Here is a 25,216-nt window from a genome sequence, read left to right on the forward strand (position 1 = left end):
CCACAGACAGAGTGTGGGCCATCTCAGAAGACAAAAGAGGCCTTGAAATATGGTGCGGTTAGTTTTTATGGGCTGGGTAAGTTCATAGGCTAATGAGTGGGAGGATATTCCTGTTATTTTGGGGGAGGGGTGGAGATTTCCAGGAATTGGGCCACTGCCCCCTTTTTGACCTTTTATGGTTGGCCTCAGAACTGTCATGGCACTGGTGGGTGTGCCATTTAGCTAATGTATTACAATGAGCATATAATGAGGCTCAAGGTCTACTGGAAATCGAATCATCCACCATCTTGGATCTAGTTGATTCTAACCAGTTTTTGTCATGTCCTATGGCTATGTAATTCTTTTAAATGTTGTGCCCTGCCCTCTTCTCTCCTGTTTCAATATGATCATAAAAATAGAATAAAAAACCTTTGATAAATTCAAAAGCCATTATTTTTTAAAAACTCCTGGAAAACAAATAGAAAGAAACTTCCTTGAGCCTTGTCAGTATTATATTAATTATTGACTAGGAGAATGCATCTGAGTATAAATTGTGCAATTAAAACTTAGTTTATCTTTTTAAACCCCAAAGTTGAGTAGATTGCTTTGGCCTCACTGACCAGAGGAGCCTTAGGACAGAGGGGAAGGCAGCTGGGGTGCAGATTCTTCATCTCTGCAGGCCTTCGATTGCTTGTGATTAGCATTAACTCAGTGACTTCCACTGTTCCAAGTAGGTTTTCCCCAGGAAACGTTTAATCCCAGGCCAATGACCTACTCTTTACCCCCAACAAAGCCCACATGCATGGGGAAAGTAAAACTCTAGTGAAAAGCCTTTGAATCTATGACTTCATGGATATCCACAGATATATTTGACAGAAAGCAAATAATTCTGCAAACACACAGAGACAGAAACAGAATATCAAAATATGACAAATCTGAATTAGCAAACCAAAGCCTCTGTGAATCTACATTCTTAAAACACACGCAACATAGATTTTTTTGAAATAGTGATCTCTCTTGCCACATTCAAAACAGGTTTCAATTCACCAGAATCCATCTGTAAATGATGAGCCTAAGAATGGAACAAGGAGAGTACCGTGTTCCAAGATCAAATGGGAAAGACATGTAACTCCTTCTAGATCAGGAAAGAGCAGGTAATCAGACGTTGATTGAATTTAGCTAGCTTTTGTGATTTGGCTCCACCCCGCACTTCAGTCCTTGTTGCTCCAATGCACGTTTACTTTGCATATGGAGGTCATGATGCCCATTTTCAGTTGCAATTCTGGACGTGCAGGCACCACAATTTTATCAATCTTGGGTAAGGATTAAGAATTGGACAGAGTAGTGGGGTGGCTGTTCTGCTGGCAGGGGAGTACTCTAAAAATGTGAAAATAATTGTAGTGACCATCTATTGAGCTTCCGCTAAGAGCTAGCACTGGGCTAGGCACGCTCCCTATATCACCACACTTGAACTTAGTCTCCTAAGACTTTTTGCAGGTTAATAACTTGCTCAGGGTTATATAACTCGTGAATGCCAGACTGAGCACTTAAACCAATTCTCCGGTTCCAAAGTCCATGCTCTCGCCTGCTGCATTCAGCAGGTTCCTTCTTCCAGAGAGGCAAAATCAAACTGGGAGATCCCTACTTCTGGGATAAAGCATTTGCTCAAGGCTCCAGGAGTCCAAGCAGCAAGATGAGGTCAAGGTCAGGCTCAGAGAAGTGACCCCTAGGATGCATGGGACCTAGAGGCCTCAGGGCTGGAGCCTGTCATCCAGTGGGTTGACTTTCACGCACAGAACTCTGCTGAGTCACCAAGGCAGTCACTGCTGTTACACAACCAACCAGAACACCACTAAACCAGCCCTGTTCCTCAGGGTTTTTTCAACCCCATGCTTTAATGATCCAACAAAGGGCTGGTGGCTGATTAAAGGGAAGTCCAAATGTTAGGAAAACCTACTTTGGGGAAGAAATCTGATTTCCAGTCTGTTCAAAGAATAGAGAAATTTTTTCCTGGAAGAGACCTTCCCTCAATGGCCTCCATTTCTGTCCTCCAAGAGCTGGCTGGCTCCCACCTCAGGCCTCCTGCTTTGTTCTTTCCTCTGCCTGGAAGGCTCTTCTCTCAGAAATTGAGGGGCTTGCTTCTCCTCCCTCTTAGCTCTCTACTCAAATATCTGTTTTTCATTCATACAGGCTTTCCTGGCCTTTATATCTAGAATATCAACACTTGTGTCTATCAATATAGACACAAGTAAATTCAAACTCAGCCCTCTTCCCTCCTTTATCTTTTTCTCCTTAGAATTTAATCTGATGATATTTTACTTCTTTATCTTGTCTCTACTAGAACAGAAGCTTCGCAAGGGTAGGGATTTGTGTTCACTGCTCTGTCCCTAGCACTTAGGACAGTGCCTTCTGCATAATAGGCATTCAATAAATATTTGTTGAATGAAATCAATCTGTGCTTCAGAGAATAGTGAAATCTTGGAAAACTCCCACAGGTTTAAGTGGTTCATTAAGGGAAAAATCAAGAGCTTTGAAGGCCCAGATTTGAATCTAGGCCTAGCCTAGATGAATACTCAATCTAGTTTAATAATTTATCTCAACGGATAATCTAGAGTAATACTTAATCTCACTAAGCCTCATTTTGTGGTTGGTTGAGGAGACTATTTGCCTCCTGGGATTGTAGTGAGGACCAAAAATAGTTTCCTGAGCCTCATGCCAAGGAATGCATTATTCCTTTAATCCTCACAACAATCCCATGAAGCTATACTGCTGTTATCCCCAAAGAGACCAAAGTGATGTGCCCAGGGTGATAAAGACAGGAAACAGGTCGTGGGACTCCAGCCCTCATCTGTCTCTCTCCAAAACCCATACCCTAACCACCACCCTGGATGTAGAATGGGTTTGTGTGCATAAAATGCTGGGCCCTGATGGAGAAAAGGTGCCCACAATGTCCCTTTACTTCTCCTCCACCCAATCCCTCAGCAGAGCTGCTCCTGACTAACAATGCTGACGCACTACCCCTGCCACTGATAAGAGCAGGGACAACAGACCCCTCTGCCCTCCCCAGCCTGGTGACTTGCCTTGTCTTTCACATTCAAGGATAATCTCCTCACCACCACCAGCCCCCCACCGCCCCACCTCCGGCAACCACCACACCTGTCCCACCAGGATCTTATTTGGCACCAGGCCCTGGTATTTTGTCACTTTTGCATAGAGTAAGTGACATATAAGGAAACAATATTACTACTTTAGGTTAGTATATCACAAAAATTCTTCTATAAGCTCCTTTTAAATGTGATCTCACAATTCAACCTAATGCTGCTTAACAAGTGGCGTAAGTTGACTTATTTATTTAAGCAAGAAAAAGTATTTGTAGACACATATATTTACATATACACATACATAGTTTTAAAATATAAGTTGATGTATTACCATGTGTTCCAGCATCAAAAATAGACAAAAAGTGCTTTCAAGACCTGATTTATACGCTTAATAAAATTAGCTGTTTTGGGTTTTTTTTTTTTTAATGCATACAAAATGCTAGTGTTTTGCTTTAATGATGAGGTAAGAGAGAAGGTTTCAGGTTGCTCTCTGCAAGCCCTTCTCCACAAATTCCATACTGTGGGCAAGAGCAGTCTTGACTTCCAATAAATGAAAAACCACATGGGATGGAATCAGCACCATCTTTTCTCTTTTGTACATTGGATTTTGGAGGAGGGTAGACAGGTTAATGCCCTATTAAATAACAGTTATCAAATGAATGTGACACAATAATCTGGAGAAGCAGATATTGAAGCAATTCTGCAGCATCATTATTTTTTTGCTGCTCATTAACTTACGTTTCAAATAGATGCTTCTTCTGTGACTTGTGTCTGTTATAATTAAGAGATGGAAAATACAATTGAAAACCCTAAGACAGGGACTTCCCTGGTGGGGCAGTGGTTGGGACTCCATGCTCCCAGTGCAGGGGGCCCGGGTTTAATCCCTTGTCAGGGAGCTAGATCCCACATGCATGCCGCAACAGAGTTCGCATGCTGCAGCTAAGGAGCCCACTTGCCGCAACTAAGACCCAGCACAACCAAGTAAATAAATAAAGATTTAAAAAAAAAAAAATTAAAAAATTTAAAAAAGAAAGAAAAGAAAACCCTAAGACAGCCAAGGCCCCAAAGCAGCTAGTGATGTTCAGTAAAAATGCCTGAGCTGCTGACTCAGGAGCTGCTCACCGTCAACACACTCAGAGGTTCTCAAACAGTTCAGTAAGAAAAAAAAATTTTTTAAAAAAAGGTGAAAATTATATTATCCATTGATTTAGAAGAAGAAGGGGGAGGAGGAGGAGGAGGAGGAGGGAAATGGTTGTCATTGCCTCCTTTGGTTCTGCTTCTCTGGAATTGCTGATGGTGGGCCAGGCCTGCTGGGTTAGTGCAGTGGAAAAGCACATCCAAGACTCTTTCCACTCTGCCATACCACTGTCCCTTAAAAGGATTTCTCATAAAATCCCTGAATCTCAGCTAGAAAGTTCTCAAACATATCAGATCCAAACTCTGCCCTTTGCAGAAATCACCACCGGGTTACCCAACAACATGAGGGCAGAGAGCACACACCCAAACACCGTCATCATTGATGGAAACGGGTCATGCCCACTCCCTCCACAGCCTACATGAACTGTTGGGATTGTCTCTCTTGTTTTGTGCCTCAACCATTTTCCTTCCTCCCCCAAGCTCTTTCCCCATAACTGTCATAGAATCAATCACCAGGTAAACATCTGTTTGTCCTCAAGATAATTCTCTATCTTGCAGGTAGTGCTTGTTACAGAAGTTACCTGAAGAAAAAAAAAAAAAAAGTCTAATAATTTTAAGAAAGAGAGAGAAATGTGGTACCATTGAAGAGACTGGTATAAGCCTAAGAGTCAAGAGTGGGATTAATCAAGGTCTTAAGGGGCACTAATTGGGTTAGGAAGAGAGAGAAAGACATAAGAGAAAGAATGGAGAAGAAGAAGAAAGGAAAAAGGAGAAAAGAAGAAGGGAAAGTAAGAAAAGAGAAGGGAATAAAATGCCAACTGGCTAATATTTATTGAGCGCTGAATGAAGAGCGAGCATTGTTCAGAATGCTTTACTTATGCTGATTCATTTAATCTACAACAACCCTATAAAAGAAACGTTACTATTATCCTCGTTTTTCAGATGAGGAAACTAAGGCAGACACCTTACCAAACATCGCATAGTCAGTGAGTCTGGGATTTGAAGCTTGCAGTCTGACTCCAGAACTAACCATTTTGCATACCATGGAATTTGAAGAGCCTCCGTCACTGGGTAAGAGTACCCTAATCTCTAGATTGAAGATAGTACTAGCATTTAGTTCACAGAGTGATTAGAATTACATGGGCTAAAACATTTAGCACAGTGCTAGAGCATAGAATGTGGTAGATACATGTTCGTTTTTGTTCCATGTGATCCTCACAAGGACCTTATAAAGAATGCATTATCTCCATCTCACAGATCTGAAAACTGAAACTCCAAGAGATATTGAATCAGCCAAGGTCATACGCCTAATAAGGGGTGGGGTGAGGAAGAACAGGATAGAGAGAAAAGAGAGAGGAGGAAGAAGAAAGGAGGAAAGGAGGCAGAAGCAGGCTCTAAGTGGGACAAGAGGAGAAATGTAAGGAGAAGAAAATGGAGCCTGCTGTGGTGAGTGCCTCAGGTGGCCTCAGGGCTTTTCAAGATGACATCTGTAATCCATACAAGGCTGATTCACTCAGCATGAACTCGCCTTTCATTCAGATTGGGTCTTTTATTTTTAAGAAACAATATATTTATTTTTATTCATTTTAAAAATATTTATTTATTTCATTTATTTATTTGGTTGCACCAGATCTTAGCTGTGGCAGGTGGGCTCCTTAGTTGCAGCATGTGGGCTCCTTGATTGCGGCTCACGGCCTCCTTAGTTGTGGCATGAAAACTCTTAGTTGTGACATGCATGTGGGATCTAGATCCCTGACCAGGGATTGAACCCAGTCCCTCTGCATTGGGAGTGCAGAGTCTTATCCACTGCACCACCAGGGAAGTCCCCAGAATGGGTCTTGTTATAACCCATGAGGTAGTCTGGACTCCCACCAAATCCCTTAAGAAATTGTTTATCCCTTAAGCTTGATAACTCCACATAAAATCTCAGACCGTGTGTATAGTTAAAGAAAACCCCTGGACTGCCCTGGTTCAGGCGTTCTTTCTGGAGGGTCTAAGGAAGAATCTGTTTCTTTGCCATTTCTAGCTGCAAGAAGATGCCTCCATCTCCACTGATACTATGTAAAAAATAGACAACTAATGAGAGCCCACTGTATAGCACAGGGAACTCTACTTAATGCACTGTGGTGGCCTAAATGGGAAGGAAATCCAAAAAAGGGGATATATATATATATATATATATATATATACATACACATATGTATGTATAGCTCATTCACTTTGCTGTACAGTAGAAACTAACACAACATTGTAAAGCCACTGTACTCCAATAAAAATTAATTAAAAAAAAAAAGCTGCCTCCATTCCTGGGCTAGTGGCCTCTTCCACCTTCTTCAAAGTCAGCACTGTAGCATCTTCAAATGTCTTTTTCTAACCATAGCCCCTACTTCTATCATCCAGATCCCTGTCATCATATCTTCTCTCTGACTCCTGCCTCCTTATATACTCCTGCCTCCTTATATAAAGACCCTTATGATTATATTGGGTGCATCCAGATTATCCAAGATAATGGGTTCAGCCATCTCAAGATCTTAACATAATTACCCTTGCAAAATCCATAAGGTAACATACTCAAAGGCTCTGGGAATTAGGATATGAAAATTTTTAGGGGGCCCTATAATATGCTACCTAATTTTTTTCAGCTCATTGACTTTTAATAATGTATAGAAACTCAAGACCCAATAACTTTATCAATAAATACTTCCTCATCACCATCACTTTCCAGAGGAATCTAAAACTTGATGCAAGAGCCCAGGGCAGGGACTTCCCTGATGGCCCAGTGGTTAAGAATCTGCCTGCCAATCTAGGGGACATGGGCTCGAGCCCTGGTCCGGGAAGATTCCACATGTCGTGGAACAACTAAGCCCGTGTGCCATAACTACTGAGCCTGCGCTCTAGAGCCCGCAAGCCACAACTACTGAAGCCTGTGTGCCAAGAGACCATGCTCCACAACAAGAGAAGCCACCACAATGAGAAGCCCACACACCCCAACGAAGAGTAGCCGCCACTCACCACAACTAGAGAAAGCCATGCACAGCAAGCTTTCTCTAGTATTTATAAATAAATAAATATTAAAAAAAAAAAAGAGCCCAGGACAGGTGTCATTGATGGTCACTTTTATTCCAGGCTGTAAAAAGTCCTGATAAACTGTCACTATTTGCAGATGACATGATACTCTATATAGAGAATCTTAAAGTTTCCACCCAAAAACTATTAGAACAAGTAAATGAATTCAGCAAGGTTCCAGGACACAAGATCAATATAGAGAAATCTGTTGCATTTCTATACAGTAATAATGGAATATGAGAAACTTCCCTGGTAGTCCAGTGGTTAAGACTCCATGATTCCACTCAAGGGGGCATGGGTTCAATCCCTGGTCAGGGAACTAAGATCTCACATGCTGCAAGGGCAAGGAGTGGCAAAAAAAAAGAAAAGAAAAGAAAAAGTAATATGAGAAAGATAAAGTAAAACAAAAAATCCCCTTTAGAAGCACATTTTAAAAAGCAAAAACAAAAACAAAACAACAGTAACAACAAAAAACTAGGAATAAACTTAACCAAGGAAGTAAAAGCTCTACACTCTGAAAACTATAAAACATTGATGAAGGAAATTGAAGATGATTCAAAGAAATGGAAAGATATTCTGTGCTCTTGGATTGGAAGAATTAATATTAAAATGGCCATATTACCCAAAGCAACCTATAGATTTAATGCAATCCCTACTCAGGACATTTTTCACAGAACTAGAATAAATAATCCTAAAATTTATATGGAACCACAAAAGACCCAAAACTGCCAAATCAATCCTGAGAAAAAAAGAACGAAGCTGGAGGTATCACCCGCCCAGGCTTCAGACTATACTACAAAGCTGCAGTCATCACAACAGTCTGGTATTCTCCACAACTAACTGCTGAACAATCATTGACAGGAAGACACTGGAACTCACCAAAAAAGATACCCCACATCCAAAGACAAAGAAGAATCTGCAAGGAGATGGTAGGAGGGGAGAAATCGCAATAAAATCAAATCCCATAACTGCTGGGTGGGTGATTCGCAAACTGGAGAACACTTATACCACAGAAGTCCACTCACTGGAGTGAAGGTTCTGACCCCACGCCAGGCTTCCCAACCTGGGGGTCTGGCAATCAGAGGAGGAATTCCTGGAGAATCAGACTTTGAAGGCTAGCGGGATTTGATTGCAGGGCTTTGACAGGACTGAGGGAAACAGAGACTACACTCTTGGAGGGAACACAAGAGTAGTGTGCACATGGGGACCCAGGGGAAGGAGCAGTGACCCCATAGGAGACTGAACCAGACCTACCTGCTAGTGTTGGAGGCTCTCCTGCAGAGTTACGGGGTAGCTCTGTCTCACTGTGAGGACAAGGACACTGGCAGCAGAAGTTCTGGGAAGTATTCCTTGGCGTGAGCCGTCCCAGAGTCTGCCATTAGCCCTACCAAAGAGCCGGCTAGGCTCCAGGGCTGAGTCGCCTCAGGCCAAACAACCAACAGGGAAGGAACCCAGCCTCACCCATCAGCAGACAAGCGGATTAAAGTTTTAGTGAGCTCTGCCCACCAGAGCAACACCCAGCTCTACCCGCCACCAGTCCCTCCTGTCAGAAAGCTTGCACAACCCTCTTAGATAGCCTCATCCACCAGAAGGCAGACAGCAGAAGCAAGAAGAACAATTCTGCAGCCTATGGAAGGAAAACCACATTCACAGAAAGATAGACAAAATGAAAAGGCAGAGGACTTTCTACCAGATGAAAGAACAGGATAAAACCCCAGAAAAACAACTGAATGAAGTGGAGATAGGCAACCTTCCAGAAAAAGAATTCAGAAAAATCATAGTGAAGATGATCCAGGACCTCGGGAAAAGAATGGAGGAAAAGATCAAGAAGATGCAAGAAATGTTTAACAAAGACCTAGAAGAATTAAATTAAAGAATTTAATTTAACAATACAAACAAACAGAGATGAACAATACAATAACTGAAATGAAAAATACACTAGAAGGAATCGAGAGCAGAATAACTGAGGCAGAAGAATGTATAAGTGACCTGGAAGACAGAATGGTGGAATTCACTGATGCAGAATGGAATAAAGAGAAAGGAATGAAAAGAAATGAAGACAAACTAAGAGACCTCTGGGACAACATTAAATGCAATAATATTCGCATTATAGGGGTCCCAGAAGGAGAAGAGAGAAAGAAAGGTCCCAAGAAAATATTGGAAGAGATTATAGTCAAAAACTTCCCTAATATGGGAAAGGAAATAGCCACCCAAGTCCAGGAAGAGCAGAGAGTCCCAGGCAGGATAAACCCAAGGAGAAACATGCCGAGACACGTAGTAATCAAATTGACAAAAGTTAAAGACAAAGAAAAATTATTGAAAGCAGCAAGGGATAAATGACAAATAACATACAAGGGAACTCCCATAAGCTTAACAGCTGATTTCTCAGCAGAAACTCTACAAGCCAGAAGGGAGTGGAACGATATATTTAAAGTGATGAAAGGGAAGAACATACAACCAAGATTACTCTACCTGGCAAGGATCTCATTCAGATTCCACAGAGAAATCAAAAGCTTTACAGACAAGTAAAAGCTAAGAGAATTCAGCACCATCAAATCAGCTCTACAACAAATGCTAAAGGAACTTCTCTAAGTGGGAAATACAAGAGAAGAAAAGAACCTACAAAAACAAATCCATAACAATTAAGAAAATGGTAATAGGAACATACATATCGATAATTACCTTAAATGTGAATGGATTAATTGCTCCAACCAAAAGACACAGTTTCGCTGAATGGATACAAAAACAAGACCTAGAGGGAAATGCAAGAGGGAGGAGATATGGGGATATATGTATATATATAGCTGATTCACTTTGTTATAAAGCAGAAACTAACACACCATTGTAAAACAATTATACTCCAATAAAGATGTTAAAAAAAAACAAGAATGGTAAAATAAATAAATAATAATGTTGGTGAATTTAAAATAAGAATCTGGATTATTAAAGTTACAAATCTTTGGTCTTTATACCTTTAATAAAACATGCATCTATTAATAATGAAAACAAAAAACAAAAAAAAAAGACCCATATATATGCTGTCTACAGGAGACCCACTTCACACCTAGGGATGCATACAGACTGAAAGTGAGGGGATGGAAAAAGATATTCCATGCAAAAGGAAATCAAAAGAAAGCTGGAGTAGCAATTCTCATATCAGTTAAAATAGACTTTAAAATAAAGAATGTTACAAGGGACAAGGAAGGACATTACATAATGATAAAGGGATCAATCCAAGAAGAAGAAATAACAATTATAAATATATATGCACCCAACATAGGAGCACCTCAATACATAAGGTAACTGCTGACAGCTATAAAGGAGGAAATCAACAGTAACACAATAATAGTGGGGGACTTTAACAGCTCACTTACACCAATGGACAGATCATCCACACAGAAAATTAATAAGGAAACATGAGTTTTAAATGACACAATAGACCAGATAGATTTAATTGATATTTATAGGACATTCCATCTAAAAACAGCAGATTACACTTTCTTCTCAAGTGCACATGGAACATTCTCCAGGATTGATCACATCTTGGGTCACAAAGCAAGCCTCAGTAAATTTAAGAAAATTGGAATCATATCAAGCATCTTTTCTGACCACAACGTTATGAGATTAGAAATCAATTACAGGGGAAAAAATGTAAAAATTACAAACACATGGAGGCTAAACAATACGTTACTAAATAACCAAGAGATCACTGAAGAAATCAAAGAGGAAATCAAAAAATACCTAGAGACAAATGACAACGAAAACACCATGATCCAAAACCTATAGGATGCAGCAAAAGCAGTTCTAAGCAGGAAGTTTATAGCAATACAAGCCTACCTCAAGAAACAAGAGAAATCTCAAATAAACGATCTAACCTTACACCTAAAGGAACTAGAGAAAGAAGAACAAACAAAACCCAAAGTTAGTAGAAGGAAAGAAACCATAAAAATCAGAGCAGAAATAAATGAAATAGAAACAAAGAAAACAATAGCAAAGATCAATAAAACTAAAAGCTGGTTCTTTGAGATGATAAACAAAATTGATAAACCATTAGCCAGACTCATCAAGAAAAAGAAGGAGAGAACTCAAATCAATAAAATTAGAAATGAAAAAGGAGAAGTTACAACAGACACCACAGAAATACAAAGCATCCTAAGAGACTACTATAAGCAACTCTATGCCAATAAAATGGACAACCTGGAAGAAATGGACAAATTCTTAGAAAGGTATAACTTTCCAAGACTGAACCAGGAAGAAATAGAAAATATGAACAGACCAATCACAAGTAATGAAATTGAAAATGTGATTAAAAATCTTCCAACAAACAAAGTCCAGGACAAGATGGCTTCACAGGTGAATTCTATCAAGCATTAGAGAAGAGCTAACACCCATCCTTCTCAAACTCTTCCAAAAAATTACGGAGGAAGGAACACTCCCAAACTCATTCTATGAGGCCACCATCACCCTGATACCAAAACCAGACAAAGATACTACAAAAAAAGAAAATTACAGACGAATATCACTGATGAATATAGATGCAAGAATCCTCAACAAAATACTAGCAAACAGAATCTGACAACACATTAAAGGGATCATACACCATGATCAAGTGGGGTTTATCCCAGGGATGCAGGGATTCTTCAACATATGCAAATCAATCAATGTGATTCACCATATTAACAAATTGAAGAATAAAAACCATATGATCATCTCAATAGATGCAGAAAAAGCTTTTGACAAAATCCAACATCCATTTATGATAAAAGTCTCCAGAAAGTGGGCATAGAGGGAACCTACCTCAACATAATAAAGGGCATATACAAGAAACCCACAGCAAACATCATTCTCAATGGTGAAGAACTGAAAGCATTTCCTTTAAGATCAGGAACAAGACAAGGATGTCCACTATTGCCACTATTATTCAACATAGTTTTGGAAGTCCTAGCCACAGCAACCAGAGAAGAAAAAGAAATAAAAGGAATACAAATTGGAAAAGAAGTAAAACTCTCACTGTTTGCAGATGACATGATACTATACATAGAGAATCCTAAAGATGCCACCAGAAAACTACTAGAGCTAATCAATGAATTTGGTAAAGTTGCAGGATACAAAAGTAATGCAGAGAAATCTCTTGCAGTCCTATACACTAACAACAAAAGATCAGAAAGAGAAATTAAGGAAACAATCCCATTCACCATTGCAACAAAAAGAATAAAATACCAAGAATAAACCAACCTAAGGAAGTGAAAGACCTGTACTCAGAAAACTATAAGACACTGATGAAAGAAATCAAAGATGACACAAACAGATGGAGAGATATACCATGTTCCTGGATTGGAAGAATCAACACTGTGAAAATGACTATACTACTCAAAGCAATCTACAGATTCAATGCAGTCCCTATCAAATTACCAGTGGCATTTTTTACAGAGCTAGAACAAAAAATCTTAAAATTTGTATGGAGATACAAAAGACCCCAAATAGCCAAAGCAGTCATGAGGGGAAAAAACAGAGCTGGAGCAATCAGACTCCCTGACTTCAGACTATACTACAAAGCTACAGTAATCAAGACAGTATAGTACAGGCACAAAAACAGAAATATAGATCAATGGAACAGCATAGAAAGCCCAGAGATAAACTCATGCACCTACGGTCAACTAATCTATGACAAAGGAGGCAAGGATATACAGTGGAGAAAAGACAGTCCCTTCAATAAGTGGTGCTGGGAAAACTGGACAGGTACATGTAAAAGAATGAAATTAGAACACTCCCTAACACCATACACAAAAATAAACTCAAAATGGATTAAAGACCTCAATGTAAGGCCAAACACTATGAAACTCTTAGAGGAAAACATAGGAAGAACACTCTTTGACATAAATCACAGCAAGATCTTTTTTGATCCACCTCCTAGAGTAATGGAAATAAAAACAAAAATAAACAAATGGGACCGAATGAAACTTCAAAGCTTTTGCAAAGCAAAGGAAACTACAAACAAGAAAAAAAGACAACCTTCAGAATGGGAGAAAATATTTGCAAATGAATCAACGGACAAAGGATTAAACTCCAAAATATATAAACAGCTCCTGCAGCTCAATACTGAAAAAGCAAACAACCCAATCCAAAAATGAGCAGAAGACCTAGACAGACATTTCTCCAAAGAAGACATACCAATACCAAGAAGCACATGAAAAGCTGCTCAACATCACTAATTATTAGAGAAATGCAAATCAAAACTACCATGAGGTATCACCTCACACCAGTTAGATTGGGCATCATCAGAAAATCTACAAACAACAAATGTTGAAGAGGGTTTGGAGAAAAGGGAACCGTCTAGCACTGTTGGTGGGAATGTAAATTGATACAGCCACTATGGAGGTTCCTTAAAATACAAAAAATAGAATTACCATATGACCCAGCAATCCCACTACTGGGCATATACCCAGAGAAAACCAGAATTTAAAAAGACACATGCACCCCAATGTTCATTGCAGCACTATTTACAATAGCCTGGTCCTGGAAGCAACCTAAATGCCCATTGACAGACGAATGGATAAGGAAGTTGTGGTACATATATACAATGGAATATTACTCAGCCATAAAAAGGAAAGAAATTGGGTCATTTGTAGAGACGTGGATGGATCTAGAGACTGTCATACAGAGTGAAGTAAGTCAGAGAGAGAAAAACAAATATCTTATATTAACGCATATATGTGGAACCTTGAAAAATGGTACAGATGAACCGGTTTGCAGGGCAGAAATAGATACACAGATGTAGAGAACTACAGTATGGACACCAAGGGGGGAATGTGGGGGGTGGTGGTGGTGGTGGGATGAATTGGGAGATTGGGATGGACATGTATACACTAATATATATAAAATATATAACTAATAAGAATCTGCTATATAAAAAAATAAAATAAAATTCAAAAAAACCCAAAAACAGTCTGGTATTCTCACAAAGACAGACACATAGATCAGTGGCACAGGACAGAGAGCCCAGAGATAAACCCAAGCACCTACAGTCAATTAATCTATGACAAAGGAGGCAGGAATATACAGTGGAGAAAAGACTGTCTTCTCTTTTTTTAAATTTTATTTTATTGGAGTGTAGTTGATTTACAATGTTATGTTAGCTTCAGTTGTACAGCAAAGTGATTCAGTTATACATATATTCATTTTTTAATATTCTTTTCTCATATAGGTTATCACAGAATATTGAGTAGAGTTCTCTGTGCTATACAGTAGGTCCTTGTTGGTTATCTATCTTATATACAGTAGTGTGTGTATGTTCATCCCAAGCTCCTGATTTATTCCCCCACTCCATGTTTTCCCTCTGGTAATCATGAGTTTGTTTTCAATATCTGTAAATGTGTTTCTGTTTTGTGAATAAGTTCACTTGTATCATTTTTTTCAGTTAGATTCCACATATGAGTGATATATGATATTTGCCTTTCTCTGACTTACTTCACTTAGTATGACAATCTCTAGGTCAATCCATGTTGCTGCAAATGTCATTCTTTCTTTCTTTTTTATGGCTGAGTAATATTCCATTGTATATTTGTACCATGTCTTCTTTATCCATTCCTCTGTCAATGGACATTTAGGTTGCTTCCATGTCTTGGCTATTGTAAATAGTGAACATTTGGGTGCATGTATATTTTCAGATTATGGTTTTCTCCAGATATATGCCCAGGTGGGATTGCTGTATCATATAGTAGTTCTATTTTTAGTTTTTTAAGGAACCTCCATACTGTTCTTCATAGTGGTTGTACCAATTTACATTCCCACCAACAGTGTAGGAGGATTCCCTTTTCTCCACACCCTCTCCAGCATTTACTGTTTGTAGACTTTTTTCTTCAATTTATTTTTTGGCTATGTTGGGTCTTCTTTGCTGCGTGTGTACTTTTCTCTCTAGTTGTGGCGAGCAGGGGCCACGCTTTGTTGCAGTGTGTGGGCTTCTCATTGTGATGGCTTCTCATTGCGGAGCATGGGCTCTAGGCGCAGAGGCTTCACTAGTTGTGGCACACGGGCTCAGTAGTTGTGGCTCGCAGTCTCTAGGGCGCAGGCTCGGTAGTTGTGGTGCACGGGCTTAGTTGCTCCACGGCATGTGGGATCTTCCCGCACCAGGGATCGAACCGTGTTCCCTGTATTGGCAGGCAGATTCTTAACCACTGTGCCACCATGGAAGTCCCCAGAATATCTTACTGTACAAATTTAATGCCTTTCCATTTTAACTAAGCATTTCTCATGCACTTTGGCTGTAACTTTTGCAGTTCAAGGTGCAACAGCAAAACTGGCAACAGCAAAACTGGCACTAATTTTTCTCTCTCCACCATTTCAGATAGATTTGTTCTTACCGTAGATCTTAACAACCTCAGCATATGATTTTTTTCTTTCCTCACTAGGAGCTTTCACCTTTTCACTTAAAGGAAGCGCTTTACAGTTTTTCTTTGGCATATCCCGATTGCCAGCATCAATAGTCTTGCGCTTTGGGGCCATTAAGTAAAATAAGGGACACTTGTATACCAAGCACTGTGATACCTTGACAGTCAATCTGATATATCTGATGAGATGGCTACTAAGTGACTAATGGTTAGGATACACTGGACAAAGGGATGATTCTCATCCCTGGGCAGGATGGAGCAGAACAGTGAGAGATTTCATCATATACTCAGAATGGCAGCAAGGCAGCAATGTAAAACATGAGATGTTTTTCTTTTTGAATTTTTTTATACAGCAGGTTCTTATTAGTTATCTTTTTTATACATATTAGTGTATATATGTCAATCCCAATCTCCCAATTCATCCCACCACCACCCCCAAAAACTTATGAATTGTTTGTTTCTGAATTTCCCATTTAATATTTTTGGACCACGGTTCGCTTTGGGTACCTGAAACCTCAGAAAGAGAAATCAAGGATAAGGGGAGACTGCTGTACTGTATATGTAGACGTGGGCATGTGTATTTGGGAACTAGTTCAGGCTCTTAGCATTGAATACCTAGTAAACTGATGTCTTCCGGTCTCTTTGTCTACTTCCCATTACAAATCTATCCTGTACAATAGCCTTTCCACTTTCTCATTTATCCACTCAAAAATTGAATGTCTCCTCCATTCTTATAAAACCAAATTCAAATCTGTTGACATGGCACTTTTAACCTTGTTTTTCACGATCTCCTACCCCTGGACTCTCAACCCTCTATACTCTGCACCCCCTTACCGCTCAACCCCTACCCCTATCAATTTTAACCTACCCAAATCCTGTCCAAAGATTTTTATCCCTTTTTTGGAATGTCTATTGTCTTTATCAATTCTATTAATTATCTACTGCCATTTATTGTCCATTGATTTCTCAACTGTTTATCTCCCAACTGAAGTACAATTTCTTTTAAGAAATTCTTTATATGAGACTGCATTTATGACAGTCCTGAACTCATACAACCAAACTCATGTATTAATGTGCTCTTGTGTCAATAGTTCCAGATGATTACATAATTGTAAAATATTCAATAATCCTTGTTAGTAACTATGCTTACAAATTAAAAAAAAATAAATAACAAGTACTAAAAGGAGCAGGTTAACCTGTAACTACATAATTTGTGAGTTTAATGCTTATAACAAAAACATTTCATATCCATTGAATATTTGTTAGTGAGCCTTTGTATTGTTACCCTTTCAATTTCGACGGCAATTTTTACCCACATTTGTTTTCTTCCACACCACTGTCCTGTAACCTGGTCACCCTGCACACTAGGAACACGTTAAGCTGAAATTTCCCTTTCAGTGACTGAAGTCCAACTCTCTTCTACATAACCCAGCTTAGCACAGAAGGGGAGGCCATATGCACAAAACAATGAACTAGATATTAAAATTAGTTTATTTTTCTACTTAACTTTTAATAAATGAGAAGAAACACAGTAGTCTGTCTCATAAAGAACATTTATAATACATAACAATCCATAAAGCCTCATGGTGAGGTAGGAACAGCTTTGGAAACAACGCACAGTCAGAAAACATACAAAAGTTAGGTAAAATGTTGCAGCACTAAAAACATTTTATCTGCATCTGCATTTCATGAGATGATAATTGCATTTAACTGTGCCACATCTGGCCCAAAGGACACCCTATGGCAGACACAGAACAACACAACATGTAAGTTTCATAAAGAATCACAGAATACACTGATACACTTCATTGTGCTGTTTCAAGGCAGAACCATAACATGGCAATTTTTTGTGTCTTTTTATATATAACCACATATTAATTGTATGTTACATTCCCTTCAGCATCTTTTTGCCAAAGACACTAAACCATAAAGTTTTTGGTTTAAAAGTTTAAATTGAATGACATACAAAAAGCTCTTGTGCCAGTGAAAATGACTGCTAAGTATTCCAGAGCTTGTTAGTAAAACTAAATAGCATTGTCACATAATATTGGTAGAGCTACATCAAAATAGTGCTATTACAATTCCCATTTCAGATGGTCAAACACTGTATGACAGTTTCAATTTAAAAAACGAGAGACCCTCCACCTTCCCAAGAGTTTTAACACTGTTTTATGACTTAAATGAAACTCTATTAAAATAAATATTTCTATATGGTAGGATTCTTCTCCTTATTTGCGTATGTATGAACATCTTAGGACAGCAGGTAAATGACATTTCATCAAATGGTATCTGCTTAAAAACGGTAAAAAGCTTCAACTCAATACCAGTTAGCCTACTAAATACTTCACATTAGATTCCATAGGACTTTTCCCTCAAAACTTTCAAAAATTCAAAATTAACTGAGGATGTTACCAAAGATACAAACATATTAACATAGTCTTCTACCTGTTGTGATTTTCCAAGGTGCTCTTGATGGAAATTTTTCCTGTTCAAATTACATACCGTAGTTATTCAAATATATTGTTTTCTAAAATGTTAAAATACATACAGCAAAGTGTTTGTGAGTTTCTGACTATTCTTTTAGGTTCTAGTCCATACTTTTAGAGCACAGATGCTCTTCAAAAAAAAACCTTATTAAAAAATCATATAAACTAAAACGTGACAATGGAGAATTAAATCTCTCTCATCACTAAGGCGGCATTTGGCTTGGAAAAAATGTCTGGGTTGGTTTTAATTCAGGCACATGTAGCACCTCCTTCTTACTAAATTGAGACAACAGACACATTTCTAAACACATATTCTAAATACACTGATCTTGCTCAAATATAAAAGAGCCAGCAGGCGAGATGCACCTCCTAAAACTGATGCAGTGTTATAAAACAGCATTTAAATATTGGGTTTAAGTCTCCTAATAATTCATGGTATTTCCCTCATTTTCTTGCAGGAAGGAATAAGCTATTTTGGAAAAGACACTTAAATCCCACAATATTTAAATATAAAAGCATTTTTAAAAAAGATAATGCTAATATAGCTAAAAATGGGTTAGAAAGTGCATTGTAAAGAAATAAATAATTCTCTGCTAAAACTCAAAAGGTGAGTCAGTGCCCACTGATTTTGCTATTATGACAAAAGTCCTTTGAAAAAAGAGAATCCTATGGTACCACTTTGTTACATGAGTTACTTAAAATTATCAAAAGTGAAATAACTGAAATCTAAAGGCTGTTACTTTCAAAGCACTTTTGAAAAAAAAAAAAAAAAAAAGCCCTTGTCCCATGCTTATACACCATTTTAAAAAATCCTCATTCAGTCGATGTCTTATGCATTACACAACCTTTAAGAAATAGACCCAACAGAGCATTGTAAAGAAAACCTCACTGAATGTAATATATTTTACCAGTTATCCTTTTGTATCATTACTGACATGTTTCTATAACATAAACTGTTTTGAGATCTTCAAAAAATGGTTCTGTAAAGTGTTAAATCAGGAATGTACATGATACAATTTGAAGCTTTCTCTTGTTCACCCATGAGATTCCCCAATTTCATGTTTAAAAAAATGTTTGCAAAATTCAAAGTAACTACCCAGTTTAGGAATTGAAATACACAATATCAGAGAAAAGTATTAAATGATAAAGATGTATTGCAAATTGGCAGGTTATGGTTTTGGCCCATTATAGCAAATGTGAACTTACAAACTGTGTTCCTAAAATTACCTCATTCTCACTGGAAAAATCGGGTGTTCTTAAATAGGCCCATTGCCAGCAATAGGCTTATACTAGGAAAAAAACACACCATCTACCACAAAAGATCATCCCTTTAAAAAGTTAACTGTCAAATGCCACCATTTTCATCTTAAGACCCATTAGATAATGAATTATTTCAAATCCCAAAAGGTAGCCATCCCAAAAGTAGTCAGCTATAAAAGTTACTAAAGTAGTCAGGATACCTCGTTTCTAGAAAAATAGAGCTATACATGATAACTGATATTAATATTCATCCTCTTGAGGACAAAAATCGAGTTTCTTCACAAAGCATAACCCCTCCCTATCAAGAAAAATATAACTTAAATACCCTTAAATAATACTTGTGTATGGATTTGGAATCCATACCAACAATGAAATAGCTAAGAACAATTTCCTGTGTAGATATTATGGCATCTTGCAAAATAAGCTACTATTGGAAGATCTGAGCAATGTCAAGACAGAATGACTTACAGAATCTCAATTATTAATTGTGCCTTAACTAACTTTGCTTTTTGAGAATTTAATATCCAAATTGCATTAACCTTCAGATTCCTTTTTTCTCCCAAGTCAATGGCTCTTGGCAGAGCACAGGCATTGCTGGTTGGGCTCAAAAAGCTCTGTTTGAATCCATTCATGATTGGTCACTGTGAAATGACTAACTCTGAAGTTATTTTTAAAACCCACAGTTTAAAAGATTAGATTAATAAGCTTTCATTTAACATGTAGTTATTAGATTAAATTTAATGTCCTTAAAAATATTTACTGTATAAATTTTATGAGTAAACTTTCAACTCAATGTTCCCAATGCCAATCTTTCAAAGAAAGTAATGCTGGTGAACATGTCCATGTTTTAGACCATGTTTTTTTTTAAAAAAAAAAAAAAAAGGTTAAAATTCTCAGAATAATTTAGAAATGTAGTTTGAATATTAACATACAAAAATCTAAATATTTAATTTGGTAAACTTTCGTCCCTGCTCCTACTCCTACTCCCCATATGCCCTATTATATGTACACTACAGTTCAATTTGTTAATTATTTCACTATTTGTTAGAATAATACTCAGCAATATAAGATACAGAATAGTAACTGATCTTCAGTATCATAAATACCCCCATGTGAAGAAAAAAAGGAACTTTTTCTAATAATTTTCATGAGTCATTCTTAAAATGTTGCCATTATGCTATGCAATGATCTCAAAGGGCAAGTAAATATTACATAAAATGTCAAAAGAAGCAAACCTGTTGATGATTTTTAAAGTTCCAGCATTTATAATTCTAATAAACAAAATATAACACTGGGGGAAAAGAAAAGCAGAGAAATTCCAGTAACAATTTTAATTTATTTATCCCCCTAATTTTTTTACCATGGAAAAACTGGAAATCAAATGTCATATAAGGTTTATACTTACTTTAAACAAAAATGTAACATAGTGTTAAAACTGGCTTTCCAAAACTGTTACAGCATAGCTGTACTCTGCACTAATAATCACAAAGTTGTAATATAGAACTCTGTTAAGCAGTCCCATTATGTTCTTACAAAAATAGAATTAAATGGTGTGACCAGACAAGGACTTCAATTACACTACTTGGCAAACATAGAATTTCAATGGAGTCTTTTTCCTCTTGCAGTTTAAAGCAAAAGTCAAATATCACATCTTTTCCAAGACTCACAAAGATGATTCAGGTTGTTTGTTTGGCATTTTTTTAATCTCTATCACAACAGCAGGGATGTTTTCAACTTTAGTCCTCCTGGGCTGCTTCTCTAGATTGTCACTAAATTCTAAACAAGAAATGCTAACTGTTGGGGCCTTTTCTGCATCCTTTCCAGATTGGGCTTGTGGCCGTGTCCCACAACATTGCTTCAAAGCACACTGAGTTCTGCAGGCAAGTTCACATGGGACTACACTTGACTTAGAGCCTACACTAGCAAATTCAGGCTGAATGGTAGTAGCGTGAATTCCGTGATTATGGAAAACGTCTTTAATGATCTTAGCCACCTGCATGTATGATGTCGGGTCTTCACATTTTATGTGAGCAGTGGCAATGATTCTGCTTCCAGCAAGTTGCCAAACATGTAATTCATGAACTTCCTCAACTCCTTCAACATCTCGAAGTTCTTTTATCAAATTTTTGATATCAATTTGTTTAGGAACAGTTTGGAGAAGAATAAGAGCAGACTCCTTAAGTAATGGATAAGTTGTGTAAAGAAGTATACAAACCATTACAATACAAAGAGTTGGATCTAAATATAGCACCCAGCAAGGACCAGCCTCATAAACTGTTGCATGAGTACTATTAATTAATTCTACAAATGCTTTGCAGGGGTCAGGGGTACATGGGTTCACACACATCTCCCCTTCAGGACAACCTTCCCAAGAAAAGTAAAAGACTAAGGCATTTACTACTACAATCACTGAACCCAAAGCATCTCCAAAGACATGCAGAAAAACTCCACGCATGTTAAGCTGTCCAGCCTTATCATCATCATCTTCCAATTCCACCTGGTCAGGTTCTCTGATAAGATTCCCATTCACTTGTACTTCCATTGCATCATTTCTGGACTTTTCTGGATCTACAAAGAAATAAAAATTCTGTATCAAACACATCTAAAGTGTTTATATAAACATTCTTGCCTAATTCCATTTAAGTGATAGAAGTGAAAATTTTTAATAAAACATAATAAGAAATGTGCTCGGAGCGATTTAATATAAATTGACATACTGGGAACAAGCCAGGACATAATGGTCAGGGCTAAATTAAGTCATTAAGATGATATTGCTTCCCCATACTCCTAACCACCCTCCTCTCCTACCTTCCCACCTCCAAATAAAGTTCACCTTTTCTGTGGGGGTGGGGTCCTGTGAACATTCTCCTATACTTGTTGGCATACACCAAAAAGAAAACAAAATTGAACGCTATCACCCAAAATTAAATGCAAATATGGATAAGTCTAATACAAATGGCTGACCTGACGCAGAGGTCTAGTCACTTTTCGTAGTCATTAAGGTGTTATGGTTAACTTTTAAACTTTTATCATTTATATAAATGATAGAGTCTCTTGATAGAAGAGGTTTAGAAACTGACAAATCAACAATAAAAACCTATCAGCAATCACAGAGACTTCAGGAAAAGTTGGAACTAAATGATCACTATCTACCCTACTAGCTCCTAAACCAAACGTGCGGATCCTTTAAAGGAATTATACACACCAGAGCAGCTTAATATTCTTTGGAATAACACCTGGCAGAGTGGGAGTGAGAGGAAATTCAATTGTTTATTAAATATTTTCAATGTACAACTTGAATTTCATTAACATGATATCCTGCATCTTGGAAAGAGGAAAACTGTCTATGTGGTATCATACAACTAGGTAAATAGATGTAAATGGAAAAAAGTGGAAGGAAATACACCAAATTGTTAACATCACTGAGCTTGGGTAGTAGGGCATTAGGTTGATTCCTTTACCCGTCTCCTTTCTTTCAACATTCATTTCCCAATTTCCTTCAAGCGCGCTTAATGTTTAGAATGAAAACTATCCATTAAAAATATAAGATGAATAAATTACCATCACTTTTATCTTAGTACGATTATGAAAAATCCTAAGTGAAATGTTAAACATGCCCATACAGGTTCTAAGTCTAGGATTTTCAGGATTAGGTTTAGATTTTAGAAAATTAACTGAAACATACATTGCTGCTCATGACAGAAACCTTTAACGAGGGTTTTGAGCTCAGGAGAGTCAATCACTAGATAGCCCCGAATACAATATTAAGGAACTTGTTTGAAGGGCATAAGAACTACTTGGGCAGAGCAAGGTTCCTAACAGCCAACAACTAAGGACCAAGTGGGGATTCTCTCCGTTTCCCAATAGGCCCAAGAAATTAGCATTTTTTTGATCCTGCTAACGCCAAAATCAGACAAGCCTCTTGAAACGACAGCCTGTGAAGACTGTTAAGTGCGGTTGCGGACCGCAGCGGGCTGACGGTCACCTCCTGACCTTTTGCCCGCTCTCACCACCACGGTGCCCATCTACAGGAGCCGCTCCCCCGGCTCCTGACACCGGGCTGAAAGGGGGGCCGCGTCCTCCGGGCGAGGCGGGGTGTGAGTGCCGGAGCGGGAAGGAGTGGCCAGGTAGGCGGCGCGGCGCGGTCGGCTCAGGCACCAGGGGGCGTGCGGGACATCCTGCCCGGGGCCATCCCGGGGTCTGGGCTCCCCAATGCCAACCACCTGCGGCGGCGACTTTCTCTCCTCACCTGTCCGGTCCAGTTTCAGCCCGTTGGAGTTGCTGCTATTGGCCACCAGGATGTTGGTCTCCTCCTGGTCGGGACCCTGCTCACCTGGGGCCCTGTTGTCGCTACCCCCGGTGCGGGGGCTCTTGCCGCGGCCCCCCTTGGGGAGGCCGTGGCTGTGGCCCCCGTGCGAGTGGCCGTGGCCGGAGTCGTTGCCAAAGCCGCTGTGATGGTGGAAGAGGCAGAGCCCCAGCACGTTGACCACCAGCCCCGCCACGCCGACCCCGAGGACCACCAGCGGCTGCTGCATCTCGTGCGGCTCGATGAAGCGCTCGATGGCCTCTAGCAGGATGGCGAAGCAGAGGCCGGTCAGGAAGATGGCGTTCACCAGAGCCCCCATCACTTCGGCCCGGATCCAGCCGAAGGTGTTCTTCTGGGTGGCGTGGGTCCGCCGGGCGAAGCGCTCGGCCACCAGCGCCACCACCAGCGCCAACACATCCGACAGCATGTGGAAGGAGTCGGAGAGCATCGCCAGCGACGAAGTCACCCGGCTCACCACCACCTCCAGGACCATGAACATGAAGGTCAGCATCAGCATGCACAGCAGCCGGCCCCGGTTCCGACCCCAGCACCCCATGGCTGCGGCTCAGGAGCCCGCCGAGCGCGGCCCGGACACTCGTGAGGTGGCGGCGGCGAGGCGCCGAGGGCCGGCGACCCGGCGACGGAGAGAGGGCGGCGCGGGGCTCTCACCGCCCGAGCCGGGCCGCTCGGGAATCTGCCGTGGGGCCTCGGCGGCCGGACAGGGGCGAGCCCGGGGTCAAGCCGCCGAGCCCCCGCGCCTGCGGGCGTCCCCGGCGGGCCGGCGGCGCGCTGCTCCTCAGGCGTCCGTCCTCGGAGCCGGCGCGGAGGCCCGGCTCAGCCCCAGTAGCCCCCACACCTAGAGCGGGCGGCGGCGGCGGCGGCGGGGAGCTGGGGCTCCCGGAGCCCGCGGACGGAGAGCCGGAGCAGGAGCAGGCGAGCGGCGGGGGCGGGCGACCAGCAGCTCCGCGCTGCAAAGGCTCCAAGCATCTGCGGGCTCTCCGCGCAGGTCTTCCCCTCGCTGGTCTCCCTCCGGGGTCGCTCGGACCGAGGAGCCAACGCCTGAAGAGCTGAAGAGGCGGCGGCCACAGCAGCTGCACTCGGCCCGGTATCGGGCGCCTTCTTCGCCCCCCCGCCTTTGCAGACGGTTTACAAAAAAACTTTGCTTTGCACTCGGAACCCCCGTTTTCACACGGACCCGAACGTGACAAGGCCTCGCCGTCCCGCCCACCAGGCCCGGCAAGCTTCCCCATTGGCCAGGACCCCCTCACGACAGCTGTCGCGCCCCGCCCATCCGCGCTCGCTATTGGATGGAGGCTCGGCGGGGCGGGAGGGGGCGGTGTCACAGCGCCAACAGATGGGGGGCGGGGCCTTTCCCTTCAGGAGCCGGGCGTGGGCCGGGGGCCGCGGCCGGGTGCAGCGATGGGCGTCGTGGGGGAGGGAAGGGGGCGCGGGCCGCGTGCAGCAGGAGGGGGAGGGACAGGGCGAGACAGGAGG

General features: G+C 40.4%; 2 protein-coding genes across 2 annotated transcripts in view; both read right to left on the reverse strand.

The window, feature by feature from the left end:
- Positions 1–25,216, reverse strand: part of RD3 (RD3 regulator of GUCY2D) — a 411,139-nt gene that overhangs the window by 74,755 nt on the left and 311,168 nt on the right. The window contains exon 2 of the mRNA XM_082400739.1: positions 8,538–13,115. The gene's annotated coding sequence lies outside the window, so the exon portion shown is untranslated. The remainder of the gene's footprint in view (positions 1–8,537; positions 13,116–25,216) is intronic.
- Positions 17,144–25,011, reverse strand: SLC30A1 (solute carrier family 30 member 1). Its single transcript, XM_082400287.1, has 2 exons — positions 23,666–25,011; positions 17,144–21,984 (listed from the first exon to the last, which is right to left on the reverse strand). Exons 1-2 carry the CDS (start codon positions 24,276–24,278, stop codon positions 21,080–21,082), a joined length of 1,518 nt encoding a protein of 505 aa, XP_082256413.1. The 5' UTR covers positions 24,279–25,011; the 3' UTR covers positions 17,144–21,079.

The sequence above is a fragment of the Balaenoptera borealis genome (assembly GCF_965194805.1).
Source record: "Balaenoptera borealis genome assembly, chromosome: 1".
NCBI classification, from domain to species: domain Eukaryota; kingdom Metazoa; phylum Chordata; class Mammalia; order Artiodactyla; family Balaenopteridae; genus Balaenoptera; species Balaenoptera borealis.